The sequence below is a fragment of the Erythrolamprus reginae genome, chromosome 2 (genome assembly GCF_031021105.1).
Source record: "Erythrolamprus reginae isolate rEryReg1 chromosome 2, rEryReg1.hap1, whole genome shotgun sequence".
Taxonomy (NCBI): domain Eukaryota; kingdom Metazoa; phylum Chordata; class Lepidosauria; order Squamata; family Dipsadidae; genus Erythrolamprus; species Erythrolamprus reginae.
Window position 1 is genome coordinate 22,788,167 of NC_091951.1, and position 20,218 is coordinate 22,808,384.

The window sequence follows — 20,218 nt, forward strand, 5'->3', positions numbered from 1 at the left end:
GGGGCCAGCCTTGCAGCTCCTCGGCGGGAGGAGCCGAAAGCCACCGGGAGAGGACTGGGCTCAGCAGGAGAAGCGGACGGCTTCCCATAGCGATGGGGAGCTTGGCTTCCGGAGGGCCGAGCTCCTTCCGCGGCTGCCATCAGGGCTCCCTGCCTATCTGCCGGCCTTCCTGCCTTCTTTCCTCGCGGGGGTGGGAAGAAGGTGCGGGCCGCGGTCAGAGAAGCTCCGTAGAGGCAGAGTTCGTTGCAATCAGAGTTGGAGAGTTTTTGGCGGGCTCCGCCCCCCCCCCCCCCATTATTCAATTTGGCCGGGCCTGTGACGCCACTCCCAGTAGTACCGGTCTATCGGCGACCCTGTGTGCGAGTGCTCACACCATAATTCAGTGTCTAGAGAGGAGGGAGGGAGAAAAGAGCTTCCCCTACCCCCCGCCCCCGAGGCCCTCTGGAGGCCGGAAATGAACTTTTTCCCAACTTCTGGTGGGCCCAGTAGGCTTTTCTGAGGCTGAAGGAAGGTAAAAAACTCCTTCCCCATCTTCCCACAGGCTCTCTGGAAGCCAAAAATGCCCTCCCAGAGCCTCTATGCAAGCCAAAAATCAGCTGGCCAGCATACATATGTACACTGGAGCTAAGTTAGGGCAACGGCTCGAGTGCCAGCAGATATGGCTCCGTGTGCCACTTGTGGCACCCATGCCATAGGTTCGCCACACCATCCCAGACATATGGCAGTCTAGTTTCTTCTTGAAAGTCTCCAGTGCTGGGGCATTCACAACCTCCGCAGGCAGGCCATTCCACCAGTTGATCGCTCACACCGTCAGAAAGTTCTTCCTTATTTCTAGGTTGAATCTCTCCTTGGTCAGCTTCCATCTGTTGCTCCTTGTCTGGCCTTGTGGTGCTTTGGAAAATAGTGTGACACCACACACCCCTCCTCACTATGTGTTGTGGTTAGCTCTGGCCCAGCTCCTGCCCCAAGGAAAGTAGAGGTGGATGCAGGGGAAACATCAACATGTCATAGGCCTGTTTTATTGCCGACAGTGTCAGGTAGTGAAGTTTCCTCGGAAGAAGAAGAAGGTGGGGGGTGACTTGGAAGAGGGGGGCTTGGCAGACAGCCCAGGAAGCCAATCTCCATTATCTTCGGTAGATTCGGATGATGAATTGCTAGAACCACGCATGCGTAGAGTTATGCATAGGAGAGAACAACTGAAGAAATATTACAGGCGATAGAGAATCCACATGTGGTTGGGTGGGGCTCATGTAATTATAGCAGCTGTTAAATTGGCAGCGTGCGGGCTTAGCAGCGTGGAGATTATCTGATCGTAGTTGTTGGGAGTCAGAGTTTGAGAAAATAAATCCTTGTAAGTTTTTGCCACGTCTGGAACCGAACTTCACAGTACTGGTTTATTGCTGATTTATTGCTTGCCTTGTTATCGGACTGTAATACATTACTACCTTGTTTATACAAGAAATCCCTTTGAATTCTAAAAGGGAGTTTTGCTTCTCTTTTGAGATAAAAAAACATTTACTGGACTTCTACTGCGTGTGTGTTTGTCTGTTTTGAACCAATTTCCTTTTCATTGGAGGCTTGTACTAGAAGCCGGCAGAACAACTATGGCAGCCCCTCAAGTATTTGTAGACTGCTATCATGTCCCACCCTGGACCTCCTCTTCACTAGACTATCCATGGCCAGTTCCTGCAACCTTTCCTCGCATGTTTTGGTTTCCATGTTGATGATTCTTGTGGATGATTCTTTGGCTAAATTTCAGAAGAAGATGTTTGAACTTTCATCATTACCCTATTCTTGCTACAGTTTTCATTTTTTTTTCTTTTTAAAAAAAAATATTTTTATTAATTTTCCAAAAGACAGACAAGGACATACAACACTGAACATTTAAGGAGCTACCATTGCTCTGCTTGCCGTAGAAGTCTAACTAATACAGAAATATAAAAAATCCTAACTGTAGTCAGATCAAAGCAGAAATGCCACGTATGTAGGTTACATTCTTGTTAAATTCAACTCTTTTAATATTAAACTTATTAATTAAATTTCTTTATATTTTAAAATATTCTATACTTATACAAAAAGGAATGGGAGAAATTATTAGTAATGCAAAAAAAAAAGGAGAAAATATACACTTCTAATTTAGAAACATAGAAACATAGAAGATTGACGGCAGAAAAAGACCTCATGGCCCATCTAGTCTGCCCTTATACTATTTCCTGTATTTTATCTTACAATGGATATATGTTTATCCCAGGCATGTTTAAATTCAGTTACTGTGGATTTACCAACCACATCTGCTGGAAGTTTGTTCCAAGGATCTACTACTCTTTCAGTAAAATAATATTTTCTCATGTTGCTTTTGATCTTTCCCCCAACTAACTTCAGATTGTGTCCCCTTGTTCTTGTGTTCACTTTCCTATTAAAAACACTTCCCTCCTGGACCTTATTTAACCCTTTAACATATTTAAATGTTTCGATCATGTCCCCCCCTTTTCCTTCTGTCCTCCAGACTAGTTAGTTATACTATATACTATTTCATTCTATCTTGTAGTTAATTGTTAATACTATTTTTAAAATTCCATTTTTCAAGGTTAGGATCAGCAAGAGAATACGAGTTACGCGGCGGAAGGCCAAGCCATGCGCCCTAAAGAGGGAAAAGGAAAGCTTGTGGATCAGAGCAGTGAGGCAAGCCAATCACAAAGTGGAATTATACAAGGCTTTCCGTGGATCAGTTGTCATCCTAACCAGGCAAGCATTAATACAGGAGCAAAACCATACAAATGCTCAGAGTGTGGAAAGAGCTTTAGTAAATCTGCTCATCTCATTTCCCATAAAAGGACACATACAGAGGATAAACAATTTACTTGCAAGGAGTGTGGAAAGACCCTCTGTAACAAACACTCCCTTAGAAGTCACCAAAGGAACCACACAGGAGAGCGACCTTATAAATGCACGGAGTGTGGAAAGACCTTTAGTTGCAGCAGCAACCTTACTTCCCACAAGAGGATCCACACCGGGGAAAAACCCTATAAATGCTTGGAGTGTGGGAAGACTTTTATTCACAGCAGCTACCTTAACTCCCACAAGAGGATCCACACAGGAGAGAAGCCCTATCGGTGTGTGGACTGTGGAGAGGGCTTTCGGTGGAATTGTGATCTTACTTCCCACAAAAGGATCCACACAGGGGAGAGACCCTACGAATGCAAGGAGTGTGGAAGGAGCTTTAGCTTTAGCAGTAGTCTTAATTCCCACAAGAGGAGCCACATCACGGAGAAGCGATACCAGTGTGTGGACTGCGGGGAGGGGATTTCGATGGATTTGTGATCTCGGTTCCCATAAAAGGATCCACACGGGGGAGAAACCCTATGAATGCATGGAGTGCGGGAAAAGCTTTGCAAGGAGAAACGCTCTTCATTGCCACAGGAGGGTCCACACACAGGAGGGGCCCTATCAGTCGAGGAAGCATGGGAAGAGCTTCAATAACCGTAAGGGTAATCCTCGGTTTAAGACTGCGATTGAAATTTCTGTTGCTAAGCAAGACAGTTATTAAGTAAATTTTGATCCATTTTATGACTTTACTTGTTTACATTTCTTAAGTGAATCACTTCAATTGTCAAGTTACTGTTGTTAATTGAATCTGGCTTCCCCCTTGCCTCTTCTTGCCAAAAGCTGATCACATGACCCAGGGATCACATGACACTGCAACTCTCATAAATATGACTGTTTCCAAGCACCTGAAATCAGGTGACCATGTAAAAGCTGTAAGTGGTTGTAAGTGTGAAAAACAACTTTAAGTCACTTTTTTCAGTGGTGGTATAGCTTTAAACACTCACTAAACAAACAAACTGTTGTAAGTCAAAGACTACCTGTAGTTATCTAAAATCTCATACAAGGACCATTTGAGTAATAATCAAAATAAATTCTAGACCAATGAGGCCGTAAATTTTTTTGCTCGGGTGCCAAAAGTGTGCACGCGTGATAATAATAATAATTAATAATAATAATAATTTATTAGACTTGTGTATCTCCGGGACTGCCTTCTGCCGCACAAATCCCAACGACCGGTTAGGTCCCACAGAGTTGGCCTTCTCCGGGTCCCATTCTGAAATGTATCTGGTCAAAGGCCTATTATTTGAGAAACTCATCACCTATATATCGATGTATCCTGTATGGAAAAATCTTCAGGATGAACAATTCCTCTCACAAAATAAGCCCCGATGAGGGAAGGCCCATGAAATGCCTGCTCAAAAGCATCTTTTTCAAGCATTTTTTGCCTTTTTAGAGTATGTTAGAAAAAACTCCACATTTGATTGAAATACTGTAATTAAAAACCACTAGTATGAATATTCATAGAATGGAAAAAATGGAAAAATCTTCAGGATGAACAATTCCTCTCACAAACTAAGCCCCGATGAGGGAAGACCCATGAAATGTATGTTCAAAAACATCTTTTTCAAGCATTTTTTGCCTTTTTAGGATATGTTAGGAAAAACTCCAAATTTGATTGAAATAATTAAAAAACACTAATACGGATATTCATAGAATGAACTGGTAGCAAACAGTTGGTGATGTCATGATGATGTCATGAAACAGGATTGGTCCGTGCCAGCCTGTGGGTACCACCATCTTTTTCTCTGAATTTTTTGGGAAATTTTTAATTTTTAAATTTTCCCCATGGTTTTTTTTTCTTCTGTGCATGCTCAGAAGCCAGGTTTTTAGCACTGCACGTGCCATCTTGTTTTTGGCTTTTTTTGGCGGGGATAATTTTTTTGGCATTACTTGTGCACACGCGCGCTTTGTGTGTGCCTGGCCACGCAGCATGGCCACACGCCATGGGAGGAGGCAAACTGGCAGTGAGGTAAGTTAGAGTCCACCCCTGCTATGACATAACATATGACATATGGCATAACATCATATATCAGCTTCTGTAAAGACCTATGTGCACCAAAGAGGAACTCGTGAATATATAGTAACAATAAACCTTGGCTCAACTCCTACCCTGAAAAAAAATCACTATAGAGAACTGCACACCAAAACAACTAGACACAAGAACAGGGTTTTTTTTCCTGAACGCCATCACTCTCCTAAACAAATTATTCCCTCAACAATAGCAAACTATTTACTAAGTCTGCACTACTATTACTACTAGATTTTTCTCATCATCCCTATCACCCATTTCCTCCCACTTATGACTGTATGACTGTAACTTGTTGCTCGTATCATTAAGATTTTTATTAATATTGATTGTTTCCTCATTGCTTATTTGACCCCTATGACAATCTTAAGTACCGTACTCATGATTCTTGACAAATGTAGGTATTTTGTTTTCTGTACACTGAGAGCATATCCACCAAAGACAAATTCCTTGTGTGTCTATTCACAATTGGCCACTAAAGAATTCTATTTTATTCTATTCTAACTAAAGTTTAAAAATACATGAAACTTTTCAAATTAATTGTAGGAGAGAATATTTCAGGCTTTCATCTTCCTTGAAAATATTCAAATATTGTTCATTGACAGTTCAGCAATGAACAGGTGAAAAGTCGCTGGTTATGGTTTCCTAATCATTATCTCATTTTTTTCATAATGGAAGAATGACAAAATTAGAGAGGTTGGACATGATATGTAGAGAAATGGGCTGGAAAGAACAGAGCCAGAATAAGAAGTTAAGGCCATTCTTTAAGTTTAGGCAAGAAAAACAAAATGCACAGGTACAGTATATGTGGTACATTGCTCAACAGTAGTAATTGTGAGAGGGATCTTGGAACCCTAGTGCATAACCATATAAATATGAGCCAGCAATGTGCAGTAGCTGCCAAAAAAGCCAACCCGGTTCTAGGCTGCATTAACAGAGGGATAGAATCAAGATCACGCGAATCGTTAATACCACTTTATAATGCCTTGGTAAGGCGACATTTGGAATACTGCATTCAGTTTTGGTCGCCACGAGGCAAAAAGGATGTTGAGACTCTAGAAAGAGTACAGAGAAGAACAAAGATGATTGGGGGATTGGAGGCTAAAACATATAAAGAATGGTTGCAGGAACTGGGTGTCTAGTTTAATGAAAAGAAGGACCAGGGGAGACATGATGCTACATGATAGTATCTTAGGGTTTGCCACAAAGAAGAGGGAGTCAACCAACAGTGGGCTACTGCTGAGACAGGGGGGGACACAGTGGGGTAGTAAAAATGGAGCTCCACCCCAGAGCACCCAATTTGCACTGAAAGATGTTGAAAGAAAATTCAGGGCATCCTGCATAATTTACTGCACAGTGTGGTAGTAAAATTTTTGGTAGTCTTTCACTGGAGTCAACCTATTCTCCAACGCACCTGAGGGTAGAACAAGAAGCAATGTGTGGAAACTAAATAAGGAGAGAAGTAACTTAGAACTAAGGAAAAAATTTCCTGAGAGTTAGAACAATTAACCACTGGAACAGCTTGCCTCCAGAAGTTGTAAATACTCCCACACTATATTTTTAAGATGTTGGGAAATCATTTGTCTGAAATAATATAGTGTGTGCTGCATAAGCAGAGGATTGGACTAGAAGACCTTCAAGGTCCCTTCCAACTCTATTATTATTATTATTATTATTATTATTATTATTATTATTATTATTATTATTAAATTGCTTAACCACAATTTTGTCATCTCCTAATCAAGACTAATCTTTTCAAACCAGTGACATGTTCATTATTTTTGTCAGGAAAATAATATTCTTTTTACACCAAAGGTTCCAAACTTTGGGACAGATTACACCAAAATTTGCTGAAGCATATTCTCTACTCAACACCAAAATAAAACTCTTCATCTCTCTTATTTATTTTTGCCTTGCAGAATTTGAGCTTTATGTTTATTTTTCAGTATTTCTTTTTCATCAGGATCTATACTTCAGGATTATTCACATTATTACAGTCTGCCTTTGGTGTTTCCAAGCCTCCTTGGCTGCCCAAAGGCATCCAGACAGCTATAATAATTGAACTCGTTAAAGAAAAATCAATACAAATCTTAATTTTCCTCAACCTGTCATTTCCCTTTGGTCTAGAGATCTTCAAATTTGGCACCTTTAAGACTTCAACTCCAGGAATTGTCCCGCAAGCTGCCTGTAGAATTCTGGGAATCGAAGTCACAAGTCTTAAAGTTGCCAGGTTTTTGAGTCCCTGTTCTAATCTAATGTCCACCATCCCAGACCCCCATTGAAACATGATCTCCCGAGGACTTGAAGGGTCCTCAAGCTTTGCGCACAGGATCCTCCAGAATCACCCCGGAAGAACGCGAAGAGCTCCCTCCCTATCTCCGCCTTCCAAGAGAACTGAGCATGCGCCGGCGCCTTCTCCAAAACACAGAGAGAAGGCGGGATTCCCGAGGCATTTTCCAGCAAAGATTTGAAAAGCTGTTCGTCCTTTCTTCGGTGTCCGGTTGTGCACTCCCCTCACACACACAACTGCGAGTCTTTGGGTGAGTCTTTCTAGCAAGCGAAGAGGCTGCAATGAAATCTTGGACATGGAAATCGGGGTTTAGTGATGGGGTTTTTCTCCGGTGCTGGAGACTCTTTGCATGGAGGGGGAGGAGGAGAGATCGTCTTTGCAAAAGAGAGATTCGAACCTCTAAGTCAGTGTAGACTCCTGGACAGTTTCCCTGCCTATTTCCTGGCTCCGTTTCCAGAAGAGGTTTCCCTCCTCTCCCCCTTCCCAGGACGATTATGATTAGGCAGAGAGAGACATTGGGTTCAAGCACAAGGCTCAGAAACCAAGAGATTTCTAGTCCACCTTTTGGCATGAAAGCCTGGAGCCCATCCCAGCTCTCAGCCCAATCTGCTTCACAGGGATATTGTTCTGGGGAAAGTAGTAATGTATAAAAATAACAAAAAGACATAACAATAAAACATATTTTTTAATAAAAACTAGGAAGTAGAAATTAAATTACATGGATGAGGGTCGCCCAGAAAGTAATGCACCACATTTTTTCCTCTCAGCCTACAGTAATGGTATGGATGCGACACTTTAGATATACATTATTTCAATTGTCAGAAGTGCGTGTGTAAATCTTGTGTTTATTCAGATAGATAGTGTAGGTGCAGCAGTTGTTTGAAAGGACGTCTGTAGGTTACAACTGTGTGTCATCGAATTTCTCACTGGAGAGAAAGAAATTGTTGGGAACATTCGCCAACGTTTGTGTACAGTTTATGGAGAATCTGCAGTCGACAGAAGTACGGTTAGTCGCTGGGCACAGAGGATGAAGCCATTAGAAGACAGAAATGCCTTTGTGACCAGAACAAGGAGTGGTACTGAAAGGGCATTGCTTTCTGGGCAACCCTCGTAAATGTGTTTTCCAATATTTTAATAGACATTGATCCTGAAGGGTTCACTCCAATTTCCTCCATATGTAGGCAGTGCAAGCTAAATAATAAGATTTCACCTCCTTCCAAGACCTTGGTGGGTGCAGACATATATCTTTACTTAATCTTGCCTTCCCTCTCTTTCCCATTATTCCATTTTTTTCCATTTCAGGTATCTAAGCTCAAAATATTTTCTGCTTCTTCTGGAATCTTAAGTATCTTGTCTGGGAAGAGAGCTGAATGGCCTTGGAAAATTTGGCCCCACCTCTATCTAACGGAAAAACCTATGAAAATCCTTGGGTCCATTTTGGAGCTGGATTAGAGATCAGAAAGAAGATGGAGGGACAACACCCAGCGGATGCAGAAATTAGAAAAGACTCACCAGCTGCTCAGCCATGGAGCTGTGGGAAGAACGGGGCAAGTCCTGGGCGGAAGAGCCACGAAGAGGCTTCCAATAGTCCAGAGGTTCAATGCTGTCACTTCAGAAAAATGCAGTTCCAGGAGGGGAGTCGTCCCCGAGATATTTGCACTCGGCTTCACTACCTTTGTCATCAGTGGCTGCAACCAGAGAAACACACCAAGGCTCAGATGCTGGACCTGGTGCTCCTGGAGCAATTGCTGTCTGTCCTTCCCCCAGAGATGGCCAGATGGGTGCGGGAGTGTGGAGCAGAGACCAGTTCCCAGGCGGTGTCCCTGGCTGAAGGCTTCTTGCTGACCCAGGAGGAGGAAAAGATGAAAGAAGAGTTGCAGGTGGGAGAATGTAACCATGGCAACTCTAAAAAGGATCCCTCTGGATTTGTCAATCCCTTTCTGGCAGAGTTTGCTGGGATTATTAACTCCTAAGGGCATTTGCTCTCTTCTTCCAGAGGATTTGGGGCAATTCTTCCATTCTGTTTCAGCAATGGACATTGGGGTCTGTTAATGTCAAGGTGCAGTATGAGAGATAATTTATTTCCATCTGTGTTCTTTGTCTCTCGTTCTGCATCATCTCCAGAAATCTGTGGAAGCTGTGACTGAGTATAGAGAGGAGGGGAAAGATTCATTCAGATCTTCTCAAGAGTTGATCTTCAGGGAGAACATCCAGAAAGATCAAAGTCAAGACACTACGCAAGGTAAGAAAAGCTCTTTCTGTGTGAGGTGAGATTTCAACATTTAGCTGATTCTTTCGTTCCACTTTATTGGAGTGTCCCTCTTTAACAAATCTGCCTCCACCGTTTTTTAATCTTTCTCGCAGAGAGTAGAAAGCTGTCCTTGGATTGTTCAGATTCACCGCTTTGTGATGGAGCTGAAACGCTACTTCAGGTAAGGAGGAAGGTCACAAAAGGCCCCTGGATCAGAAGGCTCCTCCTTCTGTCTCCCAGAGTTTTTCTCACACACCATTACAAAAAAATATGTCCTTTTTTGCCCTTTGAAAAGCATACAGTGGTACCTCTACCTAACAATGCCTCTACTTAACAACCTTTCTAGATAATAACCGGGTGTTCAAGATTTTTTTGCCTCTACTTAAGAAACATTTTCTACTTAAGAACCCAAGCCCAGAAAAATTTCCCAGGAAATTTGAGAGCGGCACAAAGGCCTGGCCAGTTTCCTGCCATTCCCCCTGGGATTCTCCCTCTGGCACAGTGTATGGGAGGCAGCCTCGCACTGGGTGTATGGGAGGCATGTGCTCCTCCTTGCTTCTTCAGGGACCCCCCCCCTTTTTTTAAGCCTCTGCTTCTTCCTTTAGCAGCAACTGTCCTCCTCCTCTTCTTCCTCCTCCTCCCACCCAAATTCTGAGCTTTTATTTCTTTCCTAATGGGTTTGCACGCATTATTTGCTTTTATATGGATTCCTATGGGAACAATTGCTTCTACTTACAAACGTTTCTTCTTAAGAACCTGGTTACGGAACGAATTAAGTTCTTAAGTAGAGGTACCATTGCATTTGGGACGGCCGTCAGCTGGTGATTGTGAATCCCCCATAAGCATATAGAGTTCCATTGCAACCTCTTTATTAATTCCTCCATGAGGGTGTTGGAGTTGGAGTCCATTAGTCCCTGAGTGGATAAAGTGACCTTTGTGAAATATGTCAGAGGGGTTTTGCCAGTATTTTGCTCTGCACACTCTAGAAAGAAAAGAATAGAATAGAATAGAATTTTATTGGCCAAATGTGATTGGACACACAAGGAATTTGTCTTGGTGCATATGCTCTCAGCATACATAAAATAAAATATACATTTGTCAAAAATCATGTGGTACGAGACTTAATCATTGTCACATGGGTCAAATAAGCAATGAAGAAACAATATTAATAAAAATCTTAGGATATAAGCAAAAAGTTACAGTAATGGGAGTCACGGACCAGGAGTGGATTTAAGACCCAACTACCAATTAACCAAGAATATTAAAGAATGGGATGCCCTAAGGCTGTGGTGGCGGACCTATGGCAAGGTGGCACACGAGACGTTGCCCTAGCTCAGCTCCAACATGCAGGTGTGTGCTGGCCAGCTGTTTTTTGGCTTGCACAGGGGCGTTTTGGGCTTCCAGAGGGCCTCTTTGGGTGGGTGTCTTTTTAGCCTCCCTCAGCTCCACGGAAGCCTTTGGAACCTGGGGAGGGCGAAACATGAGCCTACTGTTGTTCTGGTTTCTGGTAGAAATTTAGCAATTACAAATAACTCTTATTAAATGTATTATTTCATGAATAAAGAAACTCCATTTATTTCTCTGCTCTTCTGGAATTCAAACACATTCCATACAGGCACTTGGTCCGTTATCTCCCGTAGCTTCATCTCTCACATTCCTTCTCCTGCTCCACTTAACAAGATTTATTGTCCTAACAGCATGATTTCTAAAAACAGCAGAACTGAGGGCTAACAACAAAGAATACTTTTTGCTTACTTGAGAGCGGCAAGAAACACCTCCATTTTTCCGTTTAACAACGTTGAAACTCCACCCTTCTTCTCCACTGACCCCCTGACGTGCCAAATACATCACTATAGTATTTAACCCATTCCTCTCCTTAATATCTTCTTCCAGACCTCTGTTCTCTACATTTTTGGTCCCTTCTGAATTTAGGGTTAAACCAGCGAGTGTCTGATTCTCCCTCGCTAGATCCTGAACTCATAGCCCCATCCTGTGGCTGACCTCCCACCTGTTCTACTACCTGTAACCCCAGACACCCCACTAATTCATAAACGCTATCTGAATCCGAGTCCTCAATATCTTCATCATCCTCCAACTGATCAGGAGTATGTACAACAACTGTGCCCACCAGACGTAGGGAAACGGCAATTCCAGTAGCAGGCGGACCCAGACTTTTGGCACCTGAGGGAAAAAAGCTTCGCCATCACTGCCCTAAGGCATTGCAAACACTCCCAACTTCATCAAACATGATTCATTTGGTCCATCAGCCAAAAGTGGTAAGATCTCATTCTGAAATCTGCAGAAGGTACCAATTTTGTTCACGTGATCTCTTTTCCTAAAATTGGTGAAAGAAAACTATAAAGTTATTATTGGGATTATCCATAATTAAGGAAACCTTTGTCCTTGCTCAGGACGTTCTGTCTTTGGAGGACGTGTCCGTGTATTTCTCAGAGGAGGAGTGGTCTCACCTGGACGCTGACCAAAAAGCACTCCATGAAGAAGTCATGCTGGAGAATTCCAGGAATCTGTTTTCTCTGGGTAAGATCCTCTTTCTGTGCTCAGAAATAGAAGAGAGTTAAATGTTATTTCTGGGGAGGGAAATCCTTTATTGACAGTGCATTCAGCAAGCATTCACACACCCCTTCACTGTGTAGAATTTTGTTATACTGCGGCATGAGTCTACAGTTGTTGAAATTCATTATTTTTCTCATTCATCTACTTTTGATACCCAAAGATGACAATGATGTGATAACAAAAATTTGAGAAATCTCTGTAAATGTATTAGTTTCTAACCTGGTGTTTTAAGCTTTTGAGCAAACCAACTTTATGGAAGAAAGAAATTTATTGAAAGAAAGATTGGCAGACTGCCTACCCTGGCTTTTTACCTAAAGAATTTTACCTAAAGTGTTCTGCTCATGAAATACAAAATGCCTGTTTCATATAAGATTTTATCAAGCCCCTGAGGTGTAGAGGTGGGGGCCAGGTGGAGGATGTGTGTAGCATATGGTGGGAGAGTTTTGCACATGCGGAAGGTAAACCCACCAAGTAGCCACAGTTAATCACTATACCTAATTGAAGTCTTCAAGGAAAAACACTGTAGAAGGCTTTCTTGTAAAAATATATTTTATTTTTTTTCTCATCAAAATACTTCACTTTACATTTAACCACTATATCAAACTATCTAAAATACTCTCATATAATTCTTACTACATCCACCACTGCAACCACTAAGCACTAATTACTAACTACAAACCATCCAGCACAAAACCACTCTATAACAAAACCACTCTATATCAAAACTACTCTATAACAAAACCACTCTATAAGAAGCCACTCTTTAACAAATCACTCTATAACAAACCACACCCATGCAAGGGTGTTATTCCTATTATATAGGTTACAGCCAATCAGGTTACAGCACAATTAGCAAACCCTTGATTACATACTGTTATGGTTGACATCAGCCTTTCCTATAGTTACAAACCATTTTGATTTGTAGGTTTTTATTGTTCCTTTTTCTTGCTACAGCTTTTATTTTTTATTTTTCAAGGTTTTAATGGGCAAGAAAACAAGAATTGGAAGGAGGGACCCCAAGCAATCCATCTTAATTCTGACAAGAGGATCCACACAGGAGAACGACATTATAAGAGCATGGAGTGTGGAAAGAGCTTTGGCCATAGCACTAATCTTCTTCGACACAAGAGGAGCCACACAGGAGAAAGACCTTATAAGTGCATGGAGTGTGGAAAGACCTTTATTTGTACCACTGGTCTTAATTCTCACAAGAAGATCCACACAGGAGAGAAACCCTATCAATGCATGGAATGTGGGAAGAGCTTTACCTGCAGTACTGATTTCAGTTCCCATAAGAGGAGCCACACAGGAGAAAGACCTTATAAATGCACAGAATGTGGAAAGAGCTTTAGCCATAGGAGTAATCTTCTTCGACACAAGAGGAGCCACACAGGAGAAAGACCTTATAAATGCCTGGAGTGTGGGAAGAGCTTTATTTGTACCACTGGTCTTAATTCCCACAAGAAGATCCACACAGGAGAGAAATCCTATCAATGCACGGAGTGTGGAAAGAGCTTTACCCATAATAGCGGTCTCTATTTCCACAGGAAGAGCCACACAGGAGAAAGACCTTATAAATGCATGGAGTGTGGAAAGAGCTTTGGCCGTAGCAGTCATCTTCTTGAACACAAGAGGAGCCACACAGGAGAAAGACCTTATAAATGCATGGATTGTGGAAAGAGCTTTGGCCATAGCACTAATCTTCTTCGACACAAGAGGAGCCACACAGGAGAAAGACCTTATAAGTGCATGGAGTGTGCAAAGACCTTTATTTGTACCACTGGTCTTAATTCTCACAAGAAGATCCACACAGGAGAGATACCCTATCAATGCATGGAATGTGGGAAGAGCTTTACCTGCAGTACTGATTTCAGTTCCCATAAGAGGAGCCACACAGGGGAAAGACCTTATAAATGCACAGAATGTGGAAAGAGCTTTGGCCATAGCAGTCATCTTCTTCGACACAAGAGGAGCCACACAGGAGAAAGACCTTATAAATGCATGGAGTGTGGAAAGACCTTTACTTGTACCACTGGTCTTAATTCCCACAAGAAGATCCACACAGGAGAGAAATCCTATCAATGCACGGAGTGTGGAAAGACCTTTACCCATAATAGCGGTCTCTATTTCCACAGGAAAAGCCACACAGGAGAAAGACCTTATAAATGCATGGAGTGTGGAAAGAGCTTTGGCCGTAGCAGTCATCTTCTTGAACACAAGAGGAGCCACACAGGAGAGAAACCCTATCAATGCATGGAGTGTGGAAAGAGCTTTGGCTGTACCAGTCATCTTCTTCGACACAAGAGGAGCCACACAGGAGAGAAACCCTATCAATGCATGGAGTAGGGAAAGAGCTTTACTCGTAGTGATGGTGTCAGTTCCCACAAGAGGAGCCACACAAGAGTCACATAAAATTTGAAGTGTGGAAATGGCTTTGAAAAGAGTTGTGATCTCACTTTACATAAAAGGTTCCCTTTGGGATAAAAAAAAATATATGGATCCATGGAGTGAGGAAAGAATTTGTAAGGAGTAAAGCTCTTAGAAACATAGAAACATAGAAGACTGACGGCAGAAAAAGACCTCATGGTCCATCTAGTCTGCCCTTATACTATTTCCTGTATTTTATCTTACAATGGATATATGTTTATCCCAGGCATGTTTAAATTCAGTTACTGTGGATTTACCAACCACGTCTGCTGGAAGTTTGTTCCAAGGATCTACTACTCTTTCAGTAAAATAATATTTTCTCATGTTGCCTTTGATCTTTCCCCCAACTAACTTCAGATTGTGTCCCCTTGTTCTTGTGTTCACTTTCCTTTTAAAAACACTTCCCTCCTGAACCCTATTTAGCCCTTTAACACAGGGGTCGACAAAGTTGTTCAGAATCTAGGAGCCAGCCAAAAAATTTAGGAGCCAGAATTTTTTTTAAGCAAACTTGGTTTTTAATTTAAGAAAAAAAACATTACAAACGTTATAAACAACATTTTACTTTTAAAGATAATAAATATTATATTTTGATATTTTAGATTTTAGGCAACATTCTAGTGTTTTTCACTTTGCGTTTTGTGGCCATGAACATGCCTTGTGATTTTAGAGCTGAAGTACCAGTGGTCCACAGCCTTGGCAGGATCAAACGCCTTCACAGATGGCCCATTCATGGTGATCATAAACAAGTCACTTAAACTTTCTTCTTGCATCCTTGATCTGAATTTATTTTTGACCATGTTCATCAAACTAAATCCTCTTTCACAACATGAGGTTGAGACAGGGAGCACCGCTACAATCGACAACAGGTTTCCCAGAACTGGAAATCTCTCGGTGTTGGAGAGTGCCAAATCCAGAAGCTCACACAGTTTCTTTCCTTTTCCAAGGACCTTAAACTCATACCACTCATTGAGGAGTGAATGAATGCATTGGTCATCACTTTCAGGTGGAGATAGCTGTTTACGAAAATGATGAGCCAATGCAGTAATCTCAACCACACCGTAGTCTTGCAATGTTGTTCCTGCTGGCCAGGCAAAGGTGTCAAACACTGCGGTGGATCTTTCAATATTTATATCACTTAGAAATCGCACTGTCAAGTATTTAACTGCATGATTAATTAAATTAGCTTTTTCCTGCTGAATTGATGCAGCTACAGTGTTGCTCAGTCCATGTAGCTGTACATTTTGAAACAGTCCTTGAAGAGATGTTCCTGAGACAAATCTGGCCTCATGTTGTTTTGGTGCATCTCTAAGTGAATTGATTGTTGAAATTGTGCTTTTCACATGCAACTCAATTGTGCTTAAAAAAAGCTCTTCCCTTTGAAATATAAGTGACAAGTTTTTAAGAATTTCCAGATAGTCCAGTAGAAAATGGAGCATGTGAACAAATTTAAAATCTGTGAGCTTTCTCAGCAAACCATGGGCAGCTGCAGAGGCACTGTCTTTTTCCGCAGCCACACTTTCTAGGTGGATTGTCACGCATTTCCAGTCTTTGACAAGTGCAGACAGAGCACCGACTTTGCTTGCTACCCATCTGACATTATGCAAGTATTGGAATTTCAGAATTGTAAGCTGCAGGTTTTCTGCTACTTGCTTCAGCTGTCGCATTCTCTTAGGTGAGTATTGATAAAATTGGTAGAGTTTCTTTAAAATAGAGTCAAGGTCATCAATTAATTTAGCTTGTTTTACTGAACTTAATACACTTAAGTTCAATCGGTGTGCAACACAGTGAATGCCAATTAAATGACTGATGTTTTGGCGTATTTTCTGCACCAAGCCATTTTCGGTCCCAATCATGCTGGCAGCACCATCTGTACCAATGGCAATCAAGTGACTTGAAGAAAGCCAGCCTACAAGACCAAGTGTTCTAAGTTCTTCTGTGAGCGCTTCTAAATATCCATCTGCAGTAGCCATTTCAAGAGGAGAAACAGAAAGAAATACTTCTTTGACCCTGTTGTCCTTGATGTACCTGACATACAGAATCAGTTGTTCAACCCCTGCTTTGTCAGTTGAGCCATCTAGCATCAAGCTGACATATTTTGCCTCTTTGAGCTCACTGATTAGGCTTTTCCTGATTATTTCTGCAATATGGGAAATTAATTCTTTGCATCTTTTATCGTTTGCATATTCCTGTCGCACAGCACTCCCTAATTTCTCCGTCAACTCTAGCAACCCTTCAAAATCTGTGAAAGGTCTGTTGTTTTTGGCAATATAATAGGCCACATTAAATAGAATGGTCATATGTTTAAACATGTCTTCATCCATTTTCCTTATACAAGCAGCCAATGGAGTAGCTTCTGGAGCCAACGCTGCATGTGTAGCCTCCACACAATTTAGATGCTGGAGAGACTTTGCGTGCTTTTTGAAGGTTTCAAGTTTAAAGGGTCCTGAAAATCCTTTTACGATCCTAGATGCTTGGTCAGCAATGCCAGGGAAGGAAGCACAAATCTCGCATATAGCTATACCAGTTGTATGGTCAAATTTAAGCCATGCGAGTTCTTTACACCACTCTTGCCTAAATCTCCTGGGTCCAGCAGTTTGACAACGGCTTGTTGATGGGGACTCCTCTGCTGGTGGGTCTTCTCTTGTTTCTTCAGTTACCTGTTGCCCGGCACTTTCTACCTGTTGCACTGCGCTTTCAAGAGAGGTCTTTGTAAAGAACTGTGTCATTTTCAGTTGCTTTTCATTTTCTGGTATTCTCTCTGTTGCTCTGCGCTTCATTTTTTTCCTGAACCCAGAAAAGAAAAAAAAATGTGCACTTTGCTCTGCTATGCCAATTATAACTTACACATGAACTCTTTACCCTTCTTTGTCCGAGTGGACGAGGCAGTACTCCGGCTTCGTTCTCCTGGCGGCACCCGACTTTGTTCTTCCAGCAGCACTCCGCAGTCCGCCATATAGTACTGGTAATGGGATACACTGTGAATATACTGCCATATAGTAACCATATAATTACAGCATATACTGTGTATATACTGCTATACCCTACTTACAAAAAGATTTAGCAATGTAGGAAACTCCATTCAGTGGTGGTCCAGCAGGATAGGGTCTCTCAGCACTTCTAGAGAAGATTAAAAATCAATCTGCCTTATTATCCATGTATTTTATTTTCTAACCATAAGAAGTTTCAAATCCTTTTTTGTAGGAACAACACTTTTCTAAATCAATGAAACAACATACTCACCTACTCAGCGGTGAGCTGCGATGTCCAGCGACGTCTTGCAAGATTCCCTGCACGTCCTGGTTCAGCTCCGGGAGGTGAATGAATGAACTGCCTGCGATGCGCGCTCACAGAAGCCGCGCATGCGCAGTAGGGTGCAGAGGCTGCGGTCGCAATCTTTCCGGCGCTTATCTGCTCTGGAAAGATGACGTCAGTGCAGGGGGCAGGGAACAGCTGCGGTCATGCGCGCTAGGCGCGCATGACCGTTCCACACAGTGCTTAAAGGGAACCTGTCACCTGCAAAAATCATGTTAAAGTGGGTGCAGTAGCGTGTTAGTGATGCGCTATGCATCACTAACACGCTAGTCCTAGGAAAATCCGTGCAGTAGATCCCCCCAAAACAGTACTGCGGCCTCATTGAACGCGGCCGGGGAGGGGGGATGGTGGGGCACACACTGTATGTACATATAGACCCCCTCACACACGGCGTCTCCCCGGGGAGCACGGCCTTTGTATGTACTTACACAGGTAGCGGGAGATGAGAACGGGCCCCCGGCCACAGCGATCCTTCCCCCGTAACCCAACTCTCCCTGTCCAGTCCCGGAGCATAAGGGGGGCGGAGCAAAGTGGGGAAGGCGGCCTGAGCGATACTGTCCCTGCTTCCTCCGATTGGATGACTCCGTGCAGGAGGTGGGATTGGATTGAGAGTAATATTTTTTCTTCTCAACTCCTCAAGCACCAGGCAACATTTTCTAGGCGCCACTGGCGACCAGGCGCCTGGGTTTGTCGATCCCAGCTTTAACATATTTAAATGTTTCGATCATGTCCCCCCTTTTCCTTCTGTCTTCCAGACTATACAGATTGAGTTCATTAAGTCTTTCCTGATACGTTTTATGCTTAAGACCTTCCACCATTCTTGTAGCCCGTCTTTGGACCCGTTCAATTTTGTCAATATCTTTTTGTAGGTGAGGTCCCCAAAACTGAACACAGTACAGTGTACTCCAAATGTGGTCTCACCAGCGCTCTATATAAGGGGATATAAGGGGATAGTGAAGGTAACTAAATACCACTACTGGTGCAGAGACTCATACAGTTTTCCTCCTGTGGTGAGACTTCTGGTGTCTAACCATATTGGAATTCTGAGTAAAACTTTTACCACAGTCAGAACATTCAAAGGGTTTTTCTCCTATATGAATCCTCTGATGTATCACCAGGTTGGAATTCTGACTGAAACTTTTACCACAGTCGGGACATTCAAAGGGTTTTTCTCCTGTATGAGACCTCTGATGTATTACCAGCATGGAATTCTGACTGAAACTTTTACCACAGTCGGGACATTCAAAGGGTTTTTCTCCTGTATGAATCCTCTGGTGCTGAACCAGCACGGAATTATAACAGTCCTCTGACTGAAACTTTTACCACAGTCGGGACATTCAAAGGGTTTTTCTCCTGTATGAGACCTCTGATGTATTACCAGCATGGAATTCCGACTGAAACTTTTACCACAGTCAGGACATTCAAATGATTTCTGTCCTATATGAGTCCTCTGATGTATCACCAGGCTGGAATTATGACTGAAACGTTTACCACAGTCAGGACATTCAAAGGGTTTCTCTCCTATATGAATCCTCTGATGTATCACCAGGTTGGAATTCTGACTGAAACTTTTACCACAGTCGGGACATTCAAAGGGTTTTTCTCCTGTATGAGACCTCTGATGTATCACCAGCATGGAATTATAACTGAAACCTTTCCCACAGTCAGGACATTCAAAGGCTTTACCTCCTGTATGAGACCTCTGATGTATCACCAGCATGGAATTCCGACTGAAACTTTTACCACAGTCAGGACATTCAAAGGGTTTCTCTCCTATATGAATCCTCTGATGTATCACCAGGTTGGAATTCCGACTGAAACGTTTACCACAGTCGGGACATTCAAAGGGTTTCTCTCCTATATGAGTCCTCTGGTGTTTTACTAGGTTGGAATTCTGACTGAAACTTTTACCACAGTCGGGACATTCAAAGGGTTTTTCTCCTGTATGAATCCTCTGGTGCTGAACCAGCTCGGAATTATAACTGAAACCCTTCCCACAGTCAGGACATTTCAAGGGTGTCTCTCCCATATGAGTCCTCCGGTGCCTAACCAGGTTGGAATTCCTACGGAAACCTGTCCCACAAAGAGGACATTCAAAGGGTTTCTCTCCTGTGTGAATCCTCTGGTGTTGAACCAGGCTGGGACTTTGACTGAAACCTTTACCACTCTTACTTGTCATAGAAACATCCACACACAAGATAAACCATATGAATAAAGGAATTGTGGAAAAAGCTTCAATAGAAATTTATGAAATAAAATCAATATGGTTTCTGCAAAGGCAAATCATGTGTTACAAACTTGTTAAAATTCTTTGAGGGTGTAAATAAACACATAGATGAAGGGGAACTGGTTGATATTGTATATCTTGACTTTCAAAAGGCTTTTGACCACGTTCCTCACCAAAGGCTCCAAAAAAAGCTCTTCAGCCACGGAATTAGAGGACAGGTCTTGT

The 20,218-nt window shown here is 42.4% G+C and overlaps 1 protein-coding gene and 2 pseudogenes across 1 annotated transcript; 2 read left to right on the forward strand and 1 right to left on the reverse strand.

Annotated features, from left to right (window-relative positions):
• The window catches only part of LOC139159252 (zinc finger protein 585A-like), a 46,530-nt pseudogene extending 42,965 nt beyond the window's left edge, over nt 1-3,565 (forward strand).
• Nucleotides 3,566-7,341: 3,776 nt separating this feature from the next.
• LOC139159907 (zinc finger protein 431-like) lies at nt 7,342-14,584 on the forward strand. Its single transcript, XM_070737360.1, has 6 exons — nt 7,342-7,452; nt 8,505-9,082; nt 9,327-9,444; nt 9,567-9,634; nt 11,865-11,991; nt 13,004-14,584. The coding sequence occupies exons 2-6, from the start codon at nt 8,573-8,575 to the stop codon at nt 14,371-14,373; spliced, it is 2,193 nt and encodes a 730-aa protein (XP_070593461.1). The 5' UTR covers nt 7,342-7,452; nt 8,505-8,572; the 3' UTR covers nt 14,374-14,584.
• A 4,171-nt stretch (nt 14,585-18,755) lies between these two features.
• LOC139159254 (zinc finger and SCAN domain-containing protein 2-like) lies at nt 18,756-19,945 on the reverse strand (annotated as a pseudogene).
• Between the last annotated feature and the right edge of the window lie 273 nt (nt 19,946-20,218).